This window comes from Ochotona princeps, chromosome 5 (assembly GCF_030435755.1).
Source record: "Ochotona princeps isolate mOchPri1 chromosome 5, mOchPri1.hap1, whole genome shotgun sequence".
Lineage (NCBI taxonomy): Eukaryota > Metazoa > Chordata > Mammalia > Lagomorpha > Ochotonidae > Ochotona > Ochotona princeps.
The window spans coordinates 4,147,387-4,170,132 of NC_080836.1; the positions used below are offsets into that span (position 1 = coordinate 4,147,387).

The 22,746-nt window shown below is 51.1% G+C and overlaps 1 protein-coding gene across 16 annotated transcripts in view; it reads left to right on the plus strand.

Moving 5' to 3' along the window:
• The first annotated feature begins 3,371 nt into the window (after positions 1-3,371).
• CLASP1 (cytoplasmic linker associated protein 1) overlaps positions 3,372-22,746 on the plus strand; it is a 217,155-nt gene continuing 197,780 nt past the window's right edge. For all 16 annotated transcript variants that reach the window (XM_058664314.1, XM_058664322.1, XM_058664315.1 and 13 more), the window contains exon 1: positions 3,372-3,853. In XM_058664314.1, coding sequence (XP_058520297.1) covers positions 3,659-3,853 — 195 coding nt within the window. In that variant the 5' untranslated portion in view covers positions 3,372-3,658. The remainder of the gene's footprint in view (positions 3,854-22,746) is intronic.

Genomic DNA, 22,746 nt, shown 5'->3' on the forward strand with positions numbered 1-22,746 from the left:
GAATACTTAAGTGTTGTGGGCTAAGGAGTTGATTAGTGCTCCTTAGGAGGAACAGGAACAGGGCTGGTAGCTAAAAATACCTAAACTAATTGGACTTCCAGTATCCTGGCTCATTTAGGATGTGGGGGAAGTGGTTGAGAATGCAATTACTAATCCATTGCTGTTAGGATCCACCTTTAGGACAGAGGTTGGGGGACCCAACCAAATTTCATTTGTCCACTTGTCAATGGGTGCTGGCTATCACAGGCTGCACCCCATAACAACACCAGTGCCTTCCATTCTGTCGTTTTTTTTTTTTTTAAGATTTATTTTATTTTTATTATAAAGTCAGATATACAGAGAGGAGGAGAGACAGAGAGGAAGATCTTCCCTCCAATGATTCACTCCCCAAGTGAGCGCAACGGCTGGTGCTATCCCGATTCGAAGCCAGGATCCAGGAGCTTCATCCGGGTCTCCCATAGGTGCAGTGTCCCAATGCATTGGGCCATCCTTGACTGCCTTCCCAGGCCACAAGCAGGGAGCTGGATGGGAAGTGGAGCTGCCGGGATTAGAACTGGCGCCCATATGGGATCCCGGGCGTTCAAGGTGAGGGCTTTAGCCGCTAGGCCACGCTGCCAGGCCCTCCATTCTGTCTTGGTTTGTATTTAGCTCACACATAGGTAATTAGCTTACAGGGTGACTTCAGATCTGCTTCTTTGTTCCTAGGTGGAAAGTCTGGTCAGGATATGGGGTGTGAGGAACCTTTAATTTTTCTTTTCTGTTTCTTTTCTTTTTAAAAGATTTATTTTACTTGAAAGAATTACAGAGAGAGGGAAGACACAGAGAGAGAGCTCTTTCATCTGGTTGTTCACTCCCCAAGTGGCTGTCACGGCCAGAGCTGGGCTGTTCTGAAATTGGGATCCCGAAGTTTCTGAGCCTCCCATGTGGGTGCAGGGCCCAAGGCTTTGGGCCGGCCTCTGCTGCTCTCCCAGGCCGCAAGTAGGGAGCTGGATGGGAAGCGGAACGGCCAGAATATGAACAGAAACCTATATATTATTTATTTATTTTAAAAAAAGATTTATTTATTTTTATTGGAAAGGCGGATATACACAGAGGAGGAAAAACAGAGAGGAAGATCTTCCGTCTGATGGCTCACTCCCCAAGTGACTGCAACGGCCGGTGCTGCGCCAATCCGAAGCTAGGAGCCACAATCTCTTCCGGGTCTCCCACGCGGGTGCAGGGTCCAAAGATTTGGGCCGTCCTCGACTGCTTTCCCAGGTCACAGGCAGGGAGCTGGATGGGAAGCAGGGCTGCCGGGATTAGAACCGGCGACCATATGGGATCCTGGGGCATTCAAGGCAAGGACCTTAACCACTGCGCCACCGTGCCAGGCCCCAGAAACCTATATAGAATGCCAGTGCCACAGGCAGAGATTATACTGCTATGGTATTATGCCAGCCCCTCAAATAAATAGATCTTAAAACATTTTATTTCTAAAATTTCATTTTATCCAAAAGGCAGGGAGGGAGAAGGGAAAGAGTGAGAGAGAAGAGACAGGGAGAGAGAGGGGAGAGAGAGAGAAAGAGAGAGAAGGAGGGAGGCAAGGATGGAGGCAGAGAGGGAGAGAGAGAAAGAAAAATATCAATCTTACAGACTCTGTTCTCTCCCCAAATGCCTGTGATAGTTTAGACTGGAGCAGACTAAGGCAGGCAAGCAGGAAGTCAGTTTAGGCTTCTCCCATGGGCTATGGAGCGGACTCTGAGCCATCACTGCTGTCTCCATGGGATGTGGGGAGGACTCTGAGCCATCATTGCTGTCTCCATGGGATTTGGGGAGGACTCTGAGCCATCGTTGCTGTCTCCATGGGATTTGGGGAGGACTCGGGTCCCTGAGCCATCATTGCCATCTCCATGGGATGTGGGGAGGACTCTGAGCCATCATTGCTGTCTACATGGGATGTGGGGAGGACTCTGAGCCATCATTGCCGTCTCCATGGGATGTGGGGAGGACTCTGAGCCATCGTTGCCGACTCCATGGGATGTGGGGAGGACTCTGAGCCATCATTGCTGTCTCCATGGGATTTGGGGAGGACTCTGAGCCATCGTTGCTGTCTCCATGGGATGTGGGGAGGACTCTGAGCCATCGTTGCTGTCTCCATGGGATGTGGGGAGGACTCTGAGCCATCACTGCTGTCTCCATGGGATGTGGGGAGGACTCTGAGCCATCATTGCTGTCTAACAAGGTGTGCTTTAGGAGGAAGTTGGAATTGGACGTCGAACTTGGCTTTGAGTTCGGGTACTCCAGCATAGACCCTTTTAGGGACTGGCGCCATAGCATTGTAGGTTGATTGTCTACCTGAGGTGTCTGCATTCCATATGGGACTGCTGTAATTCCCAGCTGCTTCACTTGTGTGCCTGGGAAAGCGGTGGAGGATGGCCCAAGGCTCTGCACCCACATGCGGGACTTGGAAGCAGCTCCAGGCTCCTAGCTTTGGACTGGCCCAGCTCTGGCCATTGGGGCTGTTCGGGGAGGGAACCATCAGTTGGAAAATTTCTCTGGCTCTCCCTTTTGTCTCTGTAAATCTACGTTTCACATAAAAATAGTATGTTTTTTTAAAAGCTTTTAAAGTTGAGGTTTATTGTTTTGAAGAGTACTATTGACTTCCGTGTGAAGGAGGTCCAGGGTCATGAGGAAAGGTTTTCTGGGGTCTTTTTTGTTTCGAATGAGAGGTGTTGCACCCTGGCTTTCACCAGCATTGCAGTGAGATGTAATTGTGAGTACTTGCTCTGGCAGCTATAGAGGTTACCTGGACAGCTCGTACAGCTTGTCTGCAGAAAAAAATTGTGTGTTCCCTTACCGTGTGTTTTTCCCTATACAGACATGATTTTGAAGTGTGACAAGGACTTCATCTTGCTCTACTGTGCTGCTGCTGAGCAAGAACTGGTGTGTGCTGGTGCCGCCGGCCGCTCTGCTCCGTGCTGTCTCTGTGCTGTCGGCTCCATTTGTGATGCTTGGGTGTTTAGAAGGCCGAGGGAACAGTAAGCTGCAAGCCTACAGAGGTTCAGATAGAGTGGAGGGAAGCAACAGTGAAGTTACAAGTAACCGTGCTAGTGAAACCCAAAGATGGCTGTGCTGCTTAGTGTTAGTCCCAGCTGGGAAGGTGTGAAGAGCGTCAGCCCACCAGCAGTGTAACTTATTGGCCCTTTTCATGGGGCTTCAGTGTTCTTCCTGATAAAAATAATTATGATGTTATTCCAGTCTGGTTGCCAAGCATTTCTGTGTGTCACTCGGCTCAGCAGCAGGCCTTGCCTGGTCTTTGCTTTACTGTTTTATGACGTTGGAGTGTTGTGTTTTTTGTGCTGATTTGCCATTCTCTTCCATTTGCTTTTCAGAATGGACTGCTGAATTATGAAGTATTTCAAGCCCAGTAGTAGAAGACCGTCACTCTGCCACTCACTCCTGTATCTCCTGCTAGTTATTTAAATTGGACTTTTAATATCCTGCCAGCTGCTTTTCCGACACACATGGTGCATTGTTGCCATTCCCGGGATTGCATCTTTGAAACACAGGCTGCTTGGAACCCTCAGCGAACAAAGAGGCGACCTCCCGGATCCGGTCCTGGGAGGGAGGCGTCCTGACTGGCCTCTAGCCTTCGCCGGATCTGGATTTGAATTTCACCATGGAGCCTCGCATGGAGTCCTGCCTGGCTCAGGTGCTGCAGAAGGATGTGGGCAAACGGCTGCAGGTCGGCCAAGAACTGATAGACTACTTCTCAGACAAGCAGAAGTCTGCTGACCTGGAGCATGATCAGACCATGTTAGATAAGCTTGTGGATGGACTTGCTACCTCTTGGGTGAACTCTAGCAATTACAAGGTAAGCTGAGTTGCCTTGTCGAATGTAAACTGATTCTTAAAGCTTTCTTTATGAGCTTTCTGCTTGATTCCATGGCTTCCACTCACTGGTTTGGCTTTTGGCTCCTTGGGTATTTTACTTCACAGCATATAGTTTTCTTCGGTTTATGTTAGAGATTTAAAAAAAGCAGTCCCTCCCGTTAAGTACTTGGGGATGCCACGTGACAGTGTAGCTAGGAGGAGCTGATAAGCATCTGTAGCCTGCAGTTCAGGGTTGTGTTGTATCTTGTGCTGAGCCGGCCCTGACCCCTGGTGAGTGACTGTCCGCGAGTACCAAGTGCCGTCACTGATTGTCATGTTGGCAATGGGGTGTGTGCAGTGTTGCACCCTCAGCACGCTCTTCTGAGGTCAGCCAGGCGGCCGGTCAAGGACTCCTCTGGCCACGGGCAGTGGCAGAGAGGTGAGCCTTTGCACTCTGAGGAGTAGGGTCTTCCTGGGGAAAGGGGACAGGGGCCTGTGGCCTGACTGAGCCGTTTTGCCATTTAAAGATGGCTCTTTCTTGAATTGAAAATGAGTGGGTCTGTACGTGTTGCAGGGCTGTGGTTCACTTTCCCTGCATGCTTCCTGGTGGCTGTGCAGGTCGAGGTCGAGCTGGAAGTGTGGGCAGTGTCGTGGCCAGTGAGACCTGCTGTGGACATTGCTTTCTTGTTGAGTCAGTCTCCTGAGCTTGTTCTCAGAAACTGCTGCTTACAGGGCTCCTTTGTTAGCTGTACTAGAAGCTGTGATTTGCAGATACAGTCAACCTGAGTGTCATCTGAGGGCACTCAGGCTTTATACTCACTAAAGGTGTTGCATGTAGGGGCCTCATAATTCACTTAAAGCTGGGCCAAAATTCTGCTTATTCATGTGTATGTTCTTTAAGTTCAAGTTAGCAAATGCTGTGAATGTCTGAGCATTTCTGGGCTGTAGAAGTGTTCAAGGCATGAAAGGTGGTAGAGTGAGTGTAGCTGGTGCATTTTCTAGGGCTGTGAAGTTACCTTGTCTGTTTTTTTTTTTTTTTTTTTTTAAGATTTATTTTTGATTGGAGAGGCAGATTTACAGAGAGGAGAGAAGAAAGATCTTGTACCCACTGATTCGCTCCCCAAATGGCTGCAGTGGGCTGAGCTAATCCAGTCTGAACTTAGGTTCCAGGAACTTCTTTCAGGTCTCTGATGTGGGTGCGGGGTCCCAAGGACTTGGGCTTTCCTCTGAGCTTTCCCAGGCCATAAGCAGGGAGCTGGATGGAAAGTGGAGCAGCTGGGACATGAACTGGCATCTATATGGAATGTGGAACTTGCAGGTGGAAGATTGGCCAGGCAAGCCATCACGCTGGCTCGCCTTGTCTGTGTTTGAATCACATTCCTCATCTTTTCCTGTGTGCATATTAGGATGTTTCTTGCTGACAATAGCTGAAAACACACTCGGTTGACTTAGTTACTGTGAGGATGCCTGGTTCTCAGATAAGCCCAGTAGTTCAGGCCTTGACCAGGAAGGCGAGTGTCTTTTTGTTTCTTTTACTCAGGAGAAAGCCTTTCTCTGAAACTCCCAGCACACTTTGGAGTATATCACACTGATCTGAGTGGTTTTTGTACCGTTGCAGCATGTAAGATGGACTGGGCAGCCACAGTCGCCTTTATCCTGTAGCGCCCACTTCACCTGTGATCTTAAGGAGGGGTTCAGCACCCCACCCTTCAGTGAACCAGCTCCATGGCAAGGAGGGGTGAGCATTTTAACAGGAAGGCGGGAGCTGTGATGTTTAGTGAATGCATCATTTCCCTATCTAGTCAGGAGAACTGAGTTATGGTGACTTCAGAGAGTCTGTGACTTAGGAAGTACTTGGATGGTGGCTGTTCTGTCTTGGCAACGGGGGAGCTTGATGGATAGGCACATGGTTACATTTCTTCATGACTTGTGCAGTCTTGGATGTGCAGAGTCCTATAGGAACACAGAATGGGAAGGAAGCAGTGCTTCCTAGAGGGAGTCAGGGCTTCGAGGGTTGGGTGGTTTTTTCAGAAGAGCAGCTGCAAGGTTGCAGGGGAAGAAATGGTACCTGACCCTGAGCAGTGACAGCTTGGAGTGAAGGAATACCAGGAAGACAGGGCTTGCTCCCGTAGTTAACCTGTCTGTGAGCTGCAGATGTGATGGTAGCTAAGCGCTTGGGGTGCTCACGCTGAGCATCTCAACACGGAGAGGCTGTGTCTTGTGGAACTGAGCAGCCCCTGGTGAGGGGCTCCATGAGCTCAGGACTTAGCCTGCTTGGCAGGTGCTGCTGCCTGCTTCCCTGAAATCAGCAAGCTTAGCTTTCATCACCCACTTTCCCTCTTTTTAAAATTTTTGTTTATTTGAAAGGCAGAATGACAGAGGACTCCCTGTCTCTCTCTGTTCATCTGCCAGTTATCTCTTGGTTCAGTCCCAGATGCCCACAGCAGCTGGTCGGGGTGCAGCTGAAGCAGGTGCCTGATAGGGACACAGCTATTTGAGCTACCACTTCCTGCCTCCCACATGTTACATCACCAGGAAGCTGGATGAGAGGGGAGTAGACACCAGCCCAGACACTGCAGGAGGAGATGAGAGGGGAGTAGACACCAGCCCAGACACTGCAGGAGGAGATGAGAAGCTGGGTGAGAGGGGAGTAGACACCAGCCCAGACACTGCGGGGGAGATGAGAGGGGTGTGGAGACCAACCTGGACACTGCAGGAGGAGATGCGGGCATCCAGAGGTGTATGCAACCTCTGGGCCAAATGCCTGCTGTCCTGCTGTCTCCCCACAACCTGCTTCTTTTTTATTAATTATTTAGCAAGACCTCAGGCTCTAAGTTTCATCTTATGCTTTCTTTGACTTTCATAGTATAGATTGGAAGGATTAACTTTGTACTAAGGAAGTTTTAAAGCTTGGCTTCTTGGTTTTGTTTTGTTGTTGTTGTTGTTTTTAGACAATTTAGGGCAAACGAGATACTAAGAGGAGAAAGGGGACCATAGTGATGGCTTTCCAAGAGCAAGGATGTGAGCTGGTGTGAGTTCTCCGCAGGGAAGGCAGAGGGATGCTGGGACAATGCCCGACTGAGATAATCAGCTAGAGTGTGAACAATTGTACATTTGAGTATTTCTTAATAGGTAGACAAATTTATATGTAGTATTAATTGCAGTTTAATAGCTCCATTTATTTCTTGCTTACTGTGTGTGAAACATTTTATTGGTCTTACCTCATGTAGTCTGTGAAACTCTGTTCATTTTACACATGAGATAATTGAGGCCCAGAAATACAAGGTAATTCTAGTGATTATGGAAATGGGATTTAAATACAGGTCTCTGATGTTCTCTATGGTGTCCCTTTCCTAAGAATTGGTACCAGCAAACTTCTTCAAGGCTAAGCAGTAAATGCTTGAATTTCTGTGTCGTTGCCCATATGGTCTTGAAATATTTAACGAGCTCGAGCCATTGTGTGGCAGAAGCAGCTACAGTTCTTGTGTAAGTGAATGGGCCAAGGGCTGCGTTGCCCCTGCGGGGCACATTGAACACCTGCGTGTCACAGACGGGATGCGTTCTCCTGAGTGGGTCATCTGGGAGAAGAGCAGTGAGGCGGCTCTTGTTCCTTGGAATGCCGTGCCTCTGGCTTAGGCCTCTCAGGATTCCCTGCGCAGGGCAGGGTGCCGGTATTCGCAGAGCGTGTACATGTTCCAGGGATTGTAAGTCACCCGGAGATGATTTAGGGTATGCAAATACTGTGCCGTTCTATGTAAGGGCCTGGGCTCCTGCAGTCTGCTATCTGCAGGGGTCCTGGACTCCATGCCCCTTGGGTTGCTGAGGGATGACCACAATTCATTCATTTGTATTAAATAGAGTATAGCTTGTGTTTGGACCACCTTTAAACATTTAAAAATTTTTTTTGAAAGGCTCACTGCGACTAGCCTTGGACTTCTGTGCTAGCAAGTCATCTTGAGGGTTAATCGGTCATTGAAGTAATCGTAAATGCAGGGTACCACGGGGACCTCACTCAGGAAGGCTTCCACCTGAGGGAGGCACAACGCAAGGCTTCCTTTCTAGATGACTCGTGTGTTCAAAGTAACAACAAGCCCGAGTTTTGAATATGCCTGTTCTGCTGGTTCTGGCCTCCATTCTTGTTGGTCATGGTTGAAAGCTGAAGCCAGGAAGGGATGGAGGGATAAATCCTGCATGTGCCTCTGTCCGGTCTGTTTTCCCCACCCTGTCTCCCTTGGGGCTGGAAGGATAACCCTAGAGTGAGGTGTCTGGAGAGGTGCTCCCTGGCTCTGACCGCTGGAGGCAGTGGCGGCCATCTGGCCGTGCAGTAGGCTGCCCGTCCCCTGTGAGCATGGTGGCCCCGCACTGACCGGCCCCCTCAGCAGCCCTGTGCAGTAGGCTGCCTGTCCCCTGTGAGCATGGTGGTCCCGCACTGTCCGGCCCCCTCAGCAGCCCTGTGCAGAAGGCCGCCCGTCCCCTGTGAGCATGGTGGCCCCACACTGTCAGGCCCCTCAGCAGACCGAGCTCCTGCGCCGTTAGGTTGCACAGTGAAGACAGCTCCTGGGGGCCCTGGGCTTTTGTGAACATGGTCCCTCACTCCTCCTCCACTGTTCAAATCCAGAAGTTCTGAGATCCCGGGCTGTTTCACAGCTGTGTTATGTGCCCTGAAGTAACCTGACTTGAGCTGCTGGTAGTCTTTGTTTACTTGCTTAGGCATGTCTTACAGCAAAAATAGCAGTGTTTGACCATGCCTTGCTGCTCCAGATTTGCCCAAGGGGTTGTATCGTCTACAGGGTGTGCACTGTCTTCTCTTCCTGAAGCCTTTAGTTGCGTGTTTGGAGCCTGTGTGGCCTCTGGAGTTGGAGAGCTGAATGGTTGTGAACCTGCATTGAGTGTTGTGGATGAATAATGGTAGCCCATGGCTACAGTACATTTGTTATGTACCAGGAATTACACTAAGTATGTGTTCATTTTTAAGCAATCATTTATAATGACTCTGTAAGGTCAGTATTTGTTATTTGCACTTTGTAGGTGACTTACTCAAGGTGACAGAGCTACCTGGGAGCTGGTGGACAGTAGGGAAGAGATGCGCAGGGTCCTGCCCTCCGCTGCCTGGCCAGGGTTGCCTGCCCTGGCGTGTGTGCTGCTGTGTCCCCTGCCCACCTCGTGCTTCCTGTGTCTGCTAGGAGGGCCTGTGTGAGGAGGGCCGAGGAGAGGGAACAATTCAGGGCTGGATAGAGTAAGACTAACAGGACGCTTAAGAAAGCTTGCAGAAAAATGCAGTCGAAGGGAAGTTTGTTTTTGTCTAGATGTTTTTGAAATCTGTACGTAGCTTTTTCCCATGCTGGTTTTCCATGAAGGTCCTAACGTACAAGAGAAGGAGCAAAGCAACATTAGGTGTGTGTAGCTGGAGAGACAGAAACGGGGAGGTGGGTTCAGCGGGCAGTGAAGGAGGAGTTGGGAGGCCTTCTGAGGGCAGCGCTCCGCTGGACCAAGTGAGTTCATGGCAGGAGGGGTCCTCATTTCCCTCTTGGCTCTGTCACTGAGGTGTTTGTCCTGGCCCTGGTGTCCAGGGTCCAGATGAGGTACCTGTTTCTGCTCTGGCAGCCTGCTCAGTGCTGCCACCAGCTGACACATCCCTCAGAGGGGTCCATTCTTTGCAGACTTTGCAGTGTGGTCCTACTGGTGACATTCTCGGGTGCAGTTAATGTCATTTCTTCCTGAATATAACTTTACAGGTATGCAGTGGCTACAGAGTGTATGGGAAGTCGTTCAGGGTTCATCGGGCTGTGCCGAATAGGCGCTGGCGTTGTCTCCTTGACGAATGCTGCGTGCTGCCCACCGCATGGGGAGCGGGGACAGTGTGTGTGCATGTAGCTGGTGAGGATGCTGTGTGGCGAGTGAGGCAGGCCAGGGACAGTAGGGACATGGAGGCTGACTTGGCGTGTCTGCCGGGCCCCGGGACACAGGCCTGGGGTCTCAGGATGAGCTATGTGTCTCTAAGTTGTGCAGTGATGGTAATGAAATTCCTGAGCCAGAGCAGCAGCTGGATGAGTCTGAAACCTATCCATTGGTTTCACACTCCTGCTTTTTGAGGATTTCATTTGTTTAATTTTTATTTTTAATGTATATTCCTTGTTTTAGAAGACTAAAATTCAAATAAAGGTACAGATAATAGAAGAAATCCTAATTTGAATGTCAAAACAAACAGGAAAAGAAATAGCTGGGAGAAGATCGGGGTGCCAGTGAGGCCTCTGCTGACATGCTAGCCCGTGTTTGGCCACAGCTGCGTTTATGAAGCACTTGCGATGGGCCGGAGCCTGTGAAGCGCCTTGCACACAGTCTCCTGGCGTCCCAGAGCACGCCCTGTGATGAGCTGTGGGATTGTTCCCCACGCAGCTGCTGGAGCTGGCGAGGAGGGGTGACACTGGTGTCCAGGGTTACGTGGGTCGAGTGGCAGAGGCAGGGCCTGAACTTGGACATTCTGATTTGGAGTCCACTGCTCAAGAAGTATACAAAAGCTGCCTTGGGCTTGGTCAGCAGTGTTAACACATGTGCACATTGGAACATAAGGAGAGGGCACAGACAGGACCACACAGTAGCAACTGCTGTAGGAGGCTGGATCCTGAGTAAGAGAAAGGCAGCTCATTTTGTTTTTTACTAAATTAGGAATTTTTAAGAGTCATACATTTAAAATAGCTATTTGGTCCTAATCAGATTGTTTTTTTTTATTATAAATAATACATATTTATTAAAAATTCAAATACAGAAATAAAAGCACAATATCCCACCCAGTATACAGACAACCACATAAATCCCCTTCCCTCTAATCCCATTCCCCAGATGTTATCACTGTGAACAAGTTAAAGTATATCCTTTGAAACATTTTCCTTTGTATATACAAGTATATATAAACACACATAAATGCACTTTTGCCTTTTACAAAAATGAAATCATGTAAATGTACATAAATCTTCAATTTCTATCTTCATTCATTCAATATACAGAAAATTCACAACAAATCTGATTGTTAACCTACATATTTTAAAAATTTTGTATTTTGGAAAATATTCAGCCCTACAGGAAAATGTCAAAAAGTAGCACAAAGAATTTTATGTTTTTGTCATGCAGATTCCAGCCTTAACTCTTTGCTGTGATTGTTAATTGTTTTAATGTGCAATATTATGGTCTTTGAGTTATGCAAGAGTAAACTGTAGGTATAGCGCCCATTATTCGAAATGCTTGCGACGTGTCCACAGCAAGGACGTTCATTGATGTCATCTGTGTGAACTCATTGAAATCAGGACTGATGTTAGTGGCATCCTGTCCAGCCCTCACTGCCTGCTGCTCTGCCTGCTCTGTCTGCTCTGGCGTCCCGTCCAGCCCTCACTGCCTGCTGCTCTGCCTGCTTGCTCTCTGCTCTGGCGTCCCGTCCAGCCCTCACTGCCTGCTGCTCTGCCTGCTCTCTGCTCTAGCGTCCTGTCCAGCCCTCACTGTCTGCTGCTCTGCCTGCTCTGGCGTCCCGTCCAGCCCTCACTGTCTGCTGCTCTGCCTGCTCTGCCTGCTCTGGTGTCCCGTCCAGCCCTCACTGTCTGCTGCTCTGCCTGCTCTGCCTGCTCTGGTGTCCCGTCCAGCCCTCACTGTCTGCTGCTCTGCTTGCTCTCTGCTCTGGCGTCCTGTCCAGCCCTCACTGTCTGCTGCTCTGCCTGCTCTCTGCTCTGGCGTCCCGTCCAGCCCTCACTGTCTGCTGCTCTGCCTGCTCTGCCTGCTCTGGCGTCCCGTCCAGCCCTCACTGCCTGCTGCTCTGTCTGCTCTGCCTGCTCTCTGCTCTGGCGTCCTGTCCAGCCCTCACTGCCTGCTGCTCTGCCTGCTCTGGCGTCCCGTCCAGCCCTCACTGCCTGCTGCTCTGCCTGCTCTCTGCCCTGGCATCCTGTCCAGCCCTCACTGTCTGCTGCTCTGCCTGCTCTGCCTGCTCTGGCGTCCCGTCCAGCCCTCACTGTCTGCTGCTCTGCCTGCTCTGGCATCCCGTCCAGCCCTCACTGTCTGCTGTTCTGCCTGTTCTGGCGTCCTGTCCAGCCCTCACTGCCTGCTGCTCTGCCTGCTCTCTGCTCTGGCGTCCCATCCAGCCCTCACTGTCTGCAGGTCCTGTTCACCTGAGCCTTTTCTGGCTGGGTTCTGCTGCACAGGGCAGCCTGGCCCTCTAGCTGGTGCTGTGTGACGGTTAGTTTTGGATGGATGAAGGCTGTGCATGTTTGGCAGGAAACCACAGCAATGGTGTTGCGTCCAAGAATTTCTCTTTGCCCTGCCTGGTAAAAGAAGTGTTTGTCAGGACTCTTTAAACATTTTGTTTTTTCGTTTTGTAACTATTAAGTATCTTGGGGTATGCAGAGAGGAGGAGAGACAGAGGAAGATCCTCTGAATCACTTCCCAGTTGGCCACAACAGCCAGAGCTGCACTGTCCTGAAGCTAGGAGCCCAGAGCCTCTTCTGGTTCTCCCACGTGAGTGCAGGGTCCTAAAGCTTTGGGCCGTCCTCTACTGCTTCCCAGGCCACAAGCAGGGAGCTGGATGGGAAGTGGAGCTGTCGGGATATAAAATGGTGCCCATATGGGATCCTGGTGCTTACAAGGTGAGGACTTTTGCTGCTAGGCCACTGCGCCAGGCCCCTTTCATTGTTTTTTCATTTTATTTTATTTTATTTTTTAAGATTTACTTATTTTTATTCTGGTGGAAGGAAGAGAATGTGAGAGGGCTGCACTGAGCAGCCTTACCACATCAGTACCTGGTGATGGGGGACAGTCACTCAGTGTCATCCTAGAGTCTCCAGCGTGGAGCATGGAGGGCATTGCTCAAGTGGTTTCGTAGTTATGAGGTATTGTTGATTTTGTTGTTCCAAGGTTGAGGAAATCCTTCCAAAATCCATTGGCTGGCATAATCCACCTTAGAGTCTCGTCTCACCCAGATACGTGCTGTCAACACTTGGCTGGGAGAGTTGTCCAGTTTGTTCTGCCCTCCGTGGTACTAGATGTTCTCTGCAGGCCTCAGTGATCTGTCATGTGCCCCATGTGCGTCTGGGCATGCTGTCCATGCTGTCCACTGCACAGGCTGCCGGAACCGAGAAGGCCCAGTTCTGACTCATGCACTCCAACATCAGACTGAAGATCCTGTGATTTTCTCTGTGGTTGGACTTTTGAGGCCATCGCTCAAGTTGGGGGTGTTCCCAAAGAAACTTCAACCAGAGGTGACCCTAGACCTGACTCCCGTGTGTGCCAGCCAGTGAGGGGTCTGGCTTGTCTGTCACCCACATCAGCCTACGCAGATACTGGTGGTTGCAGTTGTTGGGTCAGTCCCATCTCCAGCTCCATCTCATACGCAAACTGTGGATGCTGCGGCCCAACCCAACCCCGCTCACCATGCACTGTGCTCACATGCATACCAGCAGGAACTGCAGCTTAGTCAGAGCAAACTCCCAAGACTCTGCTAGGCCACTCCCAGTGGCAGTTTCTGTACAGCAGACTGATCCAGTCGCTCCTGCGTTCCGTTTGTTTCTGTACTCATCAGTGGGTGCGTCAGCCTAGCTCAGCCAGACTGACTGTACTGTCCAGCCCAGTGTTACGCTGGCGGGTGCTACTGCCTGTCCAGCCAGGCCTGTTCCCTGGCCTGGTTCAAATGCTCACCAGTGGGAGCTGTAGCCTATCAAAGGGATGCCGCCAATTTCCTTACTAGGCCCATTCCCAGTCCTGGATCTTGCACTTTCCAGGAGTACTGCGGTCTAGCCTAACAGGGTTTGCATCCCCGGCCCACACCCCAGCACTGCTAGCTGCTGCTGTGGCAAAGCCTGACCAGCCTGTACTTACTCTGGCTCAGCATACATCAGTGGATATGATCACTTAGCTGAGCCGGGCTTTCTTCCTAACCCAGCTCACATATAGGCCAATAAGCGTTGTAACCCTGCACAGCCTGATCTGCCCCAAGTCCCAGCTCTCATGCTCACCAATGGGAGCAGTGGCCCAACAGGGGAGCCCCTCAATCCCCTACCAGGCTCCCCCTGTCCCCTGCCAGGTCTTAAGTGTGCTGGTGGGTGCTGCGGCCCAGTCTGGCATGCTGCTTCACCTTGGCACTTGCTGTTGGGTGCTGCTCCCTGGCTTGACTTGGTCTGCCCCCAGTTCCAGCTCAGGCTGGTGGGTGCTGCAATGTAGCCCAGCTTGGACAAACCCCAGTCCTGGTCCTAATGTGAACTGATGGCGCTAGGGAAGTGTCTCTGTTGATGGTCGAGTGTGTGCAGCCTTTCATGGAGTTTGCTGTGCGGTGCGCTCAGCAACATTGCTCCTTCTCTTTGGGCTACACCCTGCACCCCTTGGTTTTACCCATATCCCTACTGGAGCACAGAACCTGGATTTACGTAGATTTATTTATGTGAATGCTGCTGAAGTAAAACAGCCGAATGCCATTAGCACACCTCTTCCTTTCCGCCTTCCTCCCCTCCCTTTGCTGTTGGCATTTCTGTGTGGAGTCGTGCCCCTTTTCAGCGCTGCTCCCCTCTGGCAGGTACTGAGCGCAGACCTCTGTTGCTCTGCTGTGGGTTGTGAGCAGGACTGTCCTGTGCACTGAGAGGCTGTGGACAGCTGCCCAGAGGATTGTCATTCCTGCTCTCCTTTGCTTCATGGTTTCAGAACCGAACACATTTCTGTTTTTGTTCCCCAGTAAGCAACCAGCTTCAAAACTTCTCTTTAAAAAATAAGATAAATGGGGTCCAGCACAGTAGCCTAGTGGCTAAATCCTTGCCTTGCATGCGCCGGGATCCTATATGGGTGCCAGTTTCACTTCCCATCCAGCTCCCTGCTTGTGGCCTGGGAAAGCAGTTGAGGAAGGCCCAGGTCCTTGGGACCCTGCACCCGCGTGGGAGACCCACTCTCCTTTCCTCCCTCCCTCGCTCCCTCCCTCCCTCTCTCCCTCCCACCCTTCCTTCCTTCCTTCCTGGAAAGGCAGATTTATGGAGAGATGAAAAGACAAATATCTTCCTGCCTCTTCACTCCCCAAGTGGCTGCAACAGCTACTTTGGAGCTGAGCTGATCTATCCGAAGCCAGGGGCTTCTTCTGGGTCTCCCACATGGGTGCAGGGTCCCAAGGACTTGGGTCAGCTCCAGTGCTTTCCCAGGCGACAGCAGGGAGCTGGATGGGAAATAGAGGAGCCGGGACATGAAGCAGCATCCATATGGGATCCCAGTGCGTGCAGGAGGGAGGGGAGTAGGCAGTCGGGCAGTGGTGCAGGGCTCCTTTTCCTCTCTCCAAGGGTTAGGCAGGAAGGAGGGGAGGAAGGAGCCCAAGAAGCTGGAGGATCTGGGAAAGAAGTGCCTGTGTTGTGATCGATATTTGGGATAACTTTTTTTTTTTAAGATTTTATTTTATTTTTTTTATTACAAAGTCAGATATACAGAGAGGAGGAGAGACAGAAAGAAAGATCTTCCCTCCAATGATTCACTCCCCAAGTGAGCTGCCACGGGCTGGTGCGCGCCGATCCGAAGCCGGGAACCAGGAACCTCTTCCAGGTCTCCCACGCGGGTGCAGGGTCCCAAGGCATTGGGCCGTCCTCTCCTGCTTTCCCAGGCCACACCAGGGAGCTGGATGGGAAGTGGAGCTGCTGGGATTAGAACCGGCGCCCATATGGGATCCCGGGGCGTTCAAGGCGAGGACTTTAGCCGCTAGGCCATGCTGCCGGGCCCAGGATAACCTTTTTTTAAACATTTGTTTGCTTTCAGTGGAAATTGATACCGAGACTGATAGATACTCAGTGTATCCCTGTTTCCCTGAGAAGAAACGTGGAGGAAATCATCTTGCCCAGGTTGCACAGCCAGTGGCAGCAGTGGAGGCCCCGTGTGCCTAGCCTGTGGTAGAGACCTTGCCAAGCCGCTGATGCCTGAACAGTGCTTGGGAAGTGGGGGCTGCTCTGCTTAGTGGAATGTCCTGAGGAGTGAACAGAGGAGCTGGACTTCGGTGTCTCTGGGAGGACCCCTCCTCAGAGCATCCTTCCAGAACCCCCGGATTTAAAGGTGTGGTAGTACCATGGGCTGAGCTGCCGGGGGCGGGGTGCTGGCAGCCCATCGTGGGGCACTGGTTTGAGTCCAGCTACTCTGCCTTCCATCTGGCTGCCTGCTGTAATGTGCCGGGGAAAGCCATGGAAGGTGGCCCGGATGCTGGGCCCCTTGCTGCCCATTTGGGAGGCCTGGATAGAGTTCCAGGGTCCTGGTTTTAGCTGCTGTGGCCCCTGGGCAGTGAAGCTGCAGATGGAAGACCTCTGTGTCACTCTGCCTTTCAAATAAATCTTTGATAAAAGGGATGTGACGCCAGCTTAGGACAGCGCGATGTGATTGTATCAGTTCTGTCCTCAGATTCTGTCACCTCCGAGCTAGAAGCTGTTGAGAGTTTGTCGCCTCCAATGTCTTAGCAGTGAGGACATGGCTAGGGTCGGTGACGTCCTGTGCCTGGCAGGATTCTGGAGAGTGATCTGCACTTGTTTGTGACAGTGTCTGTGAATGTTCCTATAATAGACCTTTGAGGAGATTTGAGGAGATTCTGTCATCTGAATAGGTACGCTTGGAATCGGTGCTCGTGTCTGGGGAGATCTGTCTGCCTTCTTTGAGCTGTGTTTGCTTAGGGCTGGACTCTCTTGCCCAAGTAGTGTTACTCTTTCTGGAGAAAGGCTTCATTTGTGCTTTTGCCTGTCTGGGATACATCATGTTCCCTATCTGAGGATAGGGCACCGAGAGTTTTCTAAGGGTCACCTGTCCCCTGATTGTACGGGGCCAGTGTGGGTGCTGCACTGGTGGTGCTGCGGGGGCTGCAGGAGGGATGCAGGACGTGGGGCTCCCGGCCCTGTTGGCAGACAGGCTGCCTCTGACCTCTGCGGCCTTGGGAACCACCTTTTCTTCTGCTCAGTTGGCCACGAGCCCAAGCGTGGTGTGTGTCCCTCTGAAGGCCCCTGGACAAGAGGAGGGGTCCCTCTGCACTGGGCCTTCCCTTTTGACTGTCCTGTCTGGGAAGACAGCAGTGGTTACAGAAAGGGAACACGTGACTTCTTCACCATGAGGAATCATCGAGTGCTGGTAATATGCAGAGCTCCAGCAGTGTTTTCTTTCCTAATGACCTCTGTCTAGCATAGATTTCTGTTTTTATGATGAGCGCAATGATTATTAGGTTAGATATTTATTTGTCCATTTCACAAAATTGCTTTGAGAAGATGTGCCCAGTAGTTTAGGAAAGAAAAATGGTGGTCCCTGCCTTCAAGGGCATGTTGAAGCACCAGGGAGCTCGTGTGTTCATGTTAGGACTGACCAGCCAGGGAGATGCAGACAGCGGTCTGAGTCCTCACTTCCCTCCTTCAGGGCGGACTCCAGAAACTTCTGCAAGTGGTGGCTCTGCACTGGATTATGAAGATAGGTGGGATTTCGGCAGGTAGAAGTGAGCATGACAGATAGCTGGAACAGGCTGGCCATTCCCGCTTGGATTGGGCTGTGAGTCATGTGAAGTAACCCTAGCATGCAGCCTGGGGGAGCCATGCCAGTGCTTGAAGCTGGCCCTGGTGAAGGTTAACTAGTGGTCAGCCAGCCAGCTTTGTATAGGTCTCTGCTTACGGTCAGTTGGTGCAGATTAGTGGTAGAACTAGCATTGGACGCTGGGCTATGCTCAGAACCCCATTTGTTTCCCTGAATTGTACATCTTACAAAGACAGGTTGGTGCCAGACCTTCAAAAACAAGGGCACCGCACCAGGGCGATCCATTTACTGTTGAAGCAAGCGAAGAGGCTTCATTGAAGGTTTGTGAAACAGACTCCTTGGGGTGTTCTGGGTTGCCGATTGGAGAGTTGAAAGATGATGGTGGTTGGGCTCAGCCTGATACTCTAGTGGCTAAAGTCCTCACCTTACAAGTGCTAGGATTGTGTATGGGCTCCAGGTCTCATTCCAGCAGCCCCGCTTCCCATCCAGCTCCCTGCCTGTGGCCTGGGAAAGCAGGGGAGGACGGTCCAAGGCCTTGGGACCCTGCACCCTTGTGGGAGACCCAGAAAGGTTCTTGGCTCCTGGCTTTGGATCAACACAGCTCCAGCCATTGCGGCTGCTTGGGGAGTGAATCATCGGATGGAAGATCTTCCTAACTCTCCTCCTCTTTGTATATCTTTGTATGCCTTTCCAATAAAAATAAATACTTTTTAAAAAAGAAAGATTATGGTGGTATCAGCCAGTTGGAGGATGAATGAGAGAAAACAGCTTGATGACATTAGAGGAGCTGAGATTGGAGGGGAGGTAGGGCAGTAGTTAAGAGCATCTGGTGCTGGCATGTAGGAATGGCATGTCATTCCTCGTGGCCTGTGAGCTTGTGCTGTGCACACAGTAAATCCTCAAGCACATGACTTCATTTTATCTTCTCGGTAATACCTGTGCTTTGAAACTTGGCACCCCTCAGGTCTGAGGAAGTCCTGCATGCGACACCTGAGGCATTGTGCTCATAAAGATACCTCCTTAGGTTGCTGCTCGGAAGCAGTCTTTGAACCAAGATAGGCCAGGTCATATTATACAAACTTGAACTTTACCACAAAGTGTGGTGCAATACAGAGCACTACAGGCTGGGTAATTATGTTATTGGTAAGGTGAGCCAGGAGTTATCCAAGTGTGAATTCCTAGTCTGCACATGACAGGGGTTCTGATGATAGGAGCCAAGCCGGAGTTCTGTGAAGTCTTGCCCGTGGGCCTTCTCTGGTACACCTCCACATGCACCCCACCTCACGTTGAGATGGCTACCTCAATGGGAACACGTTGAGATAGCTGTGTTAAGGCATATGGGGGGGAATCAGGAGAAATCCTAACAACCTCTTAATAGGAGGTCATATGCATAGAGCAGGGGGGCACCCCAGAGTGGAGCAGGCGGACAGGAGGAAGCTTGTATCCCAACCCTGAAGACTCCCAGTTCCTCACCAAGGACTTTGAGTATGAGCACCGAGGACTACATCCCAACTGCCAAGGAGACCACGGGGAAATGGAGTGCCTTCGGAGGCCGAGAACTCTGAGGTCACCCACCCCCTACTTGGATCTACCACGTGGGATGGAAGAAGCCCAAATCCTGCCTTGCAGGATCCAAGGTCATCGGAACAACAACCAGGAGCACTGAGCAGTCGGCAGAACCAGAACAGTAAACTTCCTTTGGGACTAGGGAGAGGAGCTTTCTCTGGTCCTTGCCTGGTTCCGACTTTAGGTCCCCACTCTCTCTCGTAATGACCATCAGGATTGCTCCAGAAACCCCCAAAACAAACAAACAAAACTAGAATAGATAGAGAACAACAAGGAAAGCTTAGAAACAGACAGGAAACGGTCAGCGGGGAAGCACTTATAACTCACTGGGTGGGACACAAAGATTAGTTACTCCTCACTGGGGTATTGAAGATTTCTCTGCACACCCCTCCTATAACTGTTCACAAACTGTTGACATATGTCTTGTTAGAGTTATAGAGTTAGATTACACAAAACACAACCAGGTTCAGCAAAATCATGCTTCAATGCTATAAACTGCTAAATACTAAAATTAAAATAGACATGAGACAGCTGCATAGTAATCTATAGCCATTTCAAGGTGTATAGAACCTGGTTGTATATAAAGTAATAATTGAAATGTCAATGTAGAAGTCACAGGATGTGGTTCAGAACTTAACATTCTTTTTTTTTTTTCTCTTTTAATATATTGGTTACTCAATACCATGTCAAGTAATTCCATAATGTTATAAATTGTTACTGATGTAATGTCAGGGTTTTAACTGATCGGGATGATACTCTGTCAGCTCTCCCTTCAGACCAGAGATGGTCTCCCCAAGAAACCGTTGAACTTATCTGGACAATAAGATGCTGGACTTTATGCTTGGTGGATGCTTGCAATGAAAGAATCTCAACTGAACTTGAACTGTGGTAATGCAACAAGGTGGAGGAATCCACCATGGAGGGGGTGGGGAGGGGCGGGGGGATCCCAGAGCCTATAAAACTGTGTCACATGATGCAATGTAATCAATAAAAAAAAAAGAAAAAAGAAAAAAAGAGAGATAGCTGTGTTGGTGGCATCTGAGTGGGTTTAAAGCAGGATTAAAGCCGTGAAATGTGAGAAGGTGCTGGCAGCCTGTGAGCCGGCCCCCGCGCTGCCCTTTCCAGAGAACACTGTGCCTGGCCTTCTTGCATCCTCCTATAGGGGACCTCCTGGTACTTTCCAAACACCTTCCTTATCAGCTTCCTGGCAGCTGACTTGGGACCAACTGACCCCAGCATTGAAGTCTTGGAACAAGTTCAGACCCTTCCTTCTGGGGTTTGCTCTGGCTCTGCGTATTGCTGTCAGCATCTAGACTGGTCATGTCTGACCCCAGTGGGAGCAGCCCGGAGCAGTCCCAGGCGCCTGGCATGCGGTATCAGCTGTCAACACGGCTCTTCCAGCCAAGGGAGGGGTGAGCCTGAAGGTCACAGCAGGCCTGGGGGGAGCGGCTCCTGTAGAGCTTTGGTTGGCTGTGGATGGGGGGGGAGGTTCAGGTTAAGCTCCTTTACAAGTTGTTCTGTTTCCTTTCCGTCCGGAGCCTGTCTTTTTTAGTGGGGCTCTACTGCCATGGGGGACCAGCAGAGAGCCTCCTGGAGTGCACACGGCCTGCCGATCCGACAGCAGGCAGCTTCTGGCCGACTTACGAAGCAGTTCCGACTGTTGTTGAGTGCACATTTATCACACTGACCTTGGCACTGGGGCTGTGAGCAGGAAGGAATGCTCCCTGCCTTGGGGCAGTCTTGGGTCGGCTTTGCCTGGTGGAGCAGCACTGCCTGTGTCTGAGTTCCCTGGTGTGGATGGAGGCTGGGCTCCCTCACTGAAGGGACGGTGGTGGAGGCAGATTGCTGAACAGCCCCTCAGCGTGTCCCTGCTGAGCAGAGGGGCCCAGAGCCTGCTCCGCTCTGCCTTGCCCACATGTTTGCCCTGGTCTCATCTCAGCAGCTCCCATTCACTTGTGTTCACTGTCCTGGCCTCCTGCCCCGCAGCTGCCGCTGGAAGCCCGGAACTGAGTGAGGGCCCTGGTGACTGAGGGTTCAGGCCCACAGGAGCGCATTCTGGGTGTGGCTTTCCACCTCCTTTTCTTCTCAAAATCAATTTGGAGAAAAGTTTCATTTGCTTAGGCCTACTTGTGTTCTCTGCGGGGTGTGTGCTTTGGTCATTTTGGTAGCCTGTCAGGACGAAGGTTGGTAAAAACGTGTGCTTGGTTTCCTGTCATGAACTGGCATGTCTTTGAACTTGGATTCCTAATTCTCTCCTCCCCGGCAAAGAATGTGCAGTGCTCCACGGAGTCGGGCCTGGAGCGCCTCAGAATGCAGGGAGCAGAGCTGAGGAGTCTGTTCCAGGCACGGTCCAGTCCAAGGGAGGAGGTGGCAGAGGCCCTCTCTGCCCCGCATGTGCCTTCTCGTGCTTCATTGCAGAAAGATCATGAGAGATTATTCAGTGTTGGGCCAGCGAGGGTAGTGATAGGCTCTCAGGCAGAACCCTGGAGGTTGCTAAATGGAGCGTTCAGAGAGAACTGTGGATAATGTTAAGTTGTTAAGTGTCTTTCTTCTTTTTTTTTAATCATTATTTTTGATCAGGCAGTAATGATGCCAGCAGGAGCTTCTGAGGAGCACAGCCCAAGCCACTTGCTCCAGAATGAGAGCTTGCTCTCAGTCCCCAGAGCCTTTGTGAGCCCCCCTCCCCAGGTGGAAGTGAGAGCAAATCGGGGCAGCAGATTCTCCCCACAGACGGAGGTGTGGAGCTGTGTGGGCTGGGGACAGGAAAAGGGAGCGTGTGAGGAGGCCGTGAACTGGGCCTGCAGGGAGGGAGGACACGGTGGGCGTGGGGAGAGGGCCAGGCTGTCCCAGTGAAGCTGGACCCCTGGTGGGACCAGGACAGCACACAGGAGTCCCTGTACCAGTATGTTGCTGAAAGGCACATCTGACAGCTGGAACCAGAGCACAAAAGCCCGCTCAAGTGAAACTGGCTTGTTGTGTTTCTGCACTGTGTCTGATCCCTTAGTAAACAGTTGAACAGTTTGGGATCATTCCAGAGTGGGTGAGTTTCCAAATTACAGTTGTGTTCAATAGTCTAGTTAGTTGTCCTTTTTTAAAATAGAGGGTCAGAAGCCTCCGGATGCCAGCCCTGGGCTAAGTGCCTCCTTGGGTAAGCTGGTGCGATCCTCAGATGTTGGCTGGCACGGGAGGGCAGGGCTTCCTGGCAGACCTGCCCTTGCCTGTGCCCCTTCCTGAGGGTCTGGCTCATGAGGAACTCCCATTATGTGCAGCCCTAGGAGCACGTGAGTGCCCCAGCCGCAAGTGGAGCATCTCACCCGTAGACAGATGAGACACCGGAGAGACGTCCTCAGCCCTTGGAGACCTGGAGCCCCTTGCTTGGAAGTTACTGGCTGCCTGGTTACCTGGGCCTGTGCTTTTGTAACCCTCATCTCTGCAGATATGTAATGACCCTTGCCGATGTGCCTGTCAGGGGAGTGGATGGGGAGCAGATCATCTGCTAAAAAGCTGGTCGGGCCTGTGGCCAACATCCCAATTGGCAACGGCGGTTCCGATCCCCACCGTTCACTTTGGCTGCAGCTTCTGGTGCTGTACCTGGTGAGGCGGTCAAAGCTGGCCGAGGGCTTGGCTCCCTGCCACCACGTGGCCCAGTGGCTGTTGGAGCCATCTGGGGAATGAACCAGTGGATGCAGGATCTTGCTCTTTTTTTTTGGTCACTGTGTCATTCTGCATTTCAAAAAATGAATATATTTATTTTTTTTTAAAAGGCTAAACCCACAGTTAACATTTTCTAGGGTGCCTGGAGCAGAGCAACTTACCAAAAGACAGACTTTCTTACTCTAG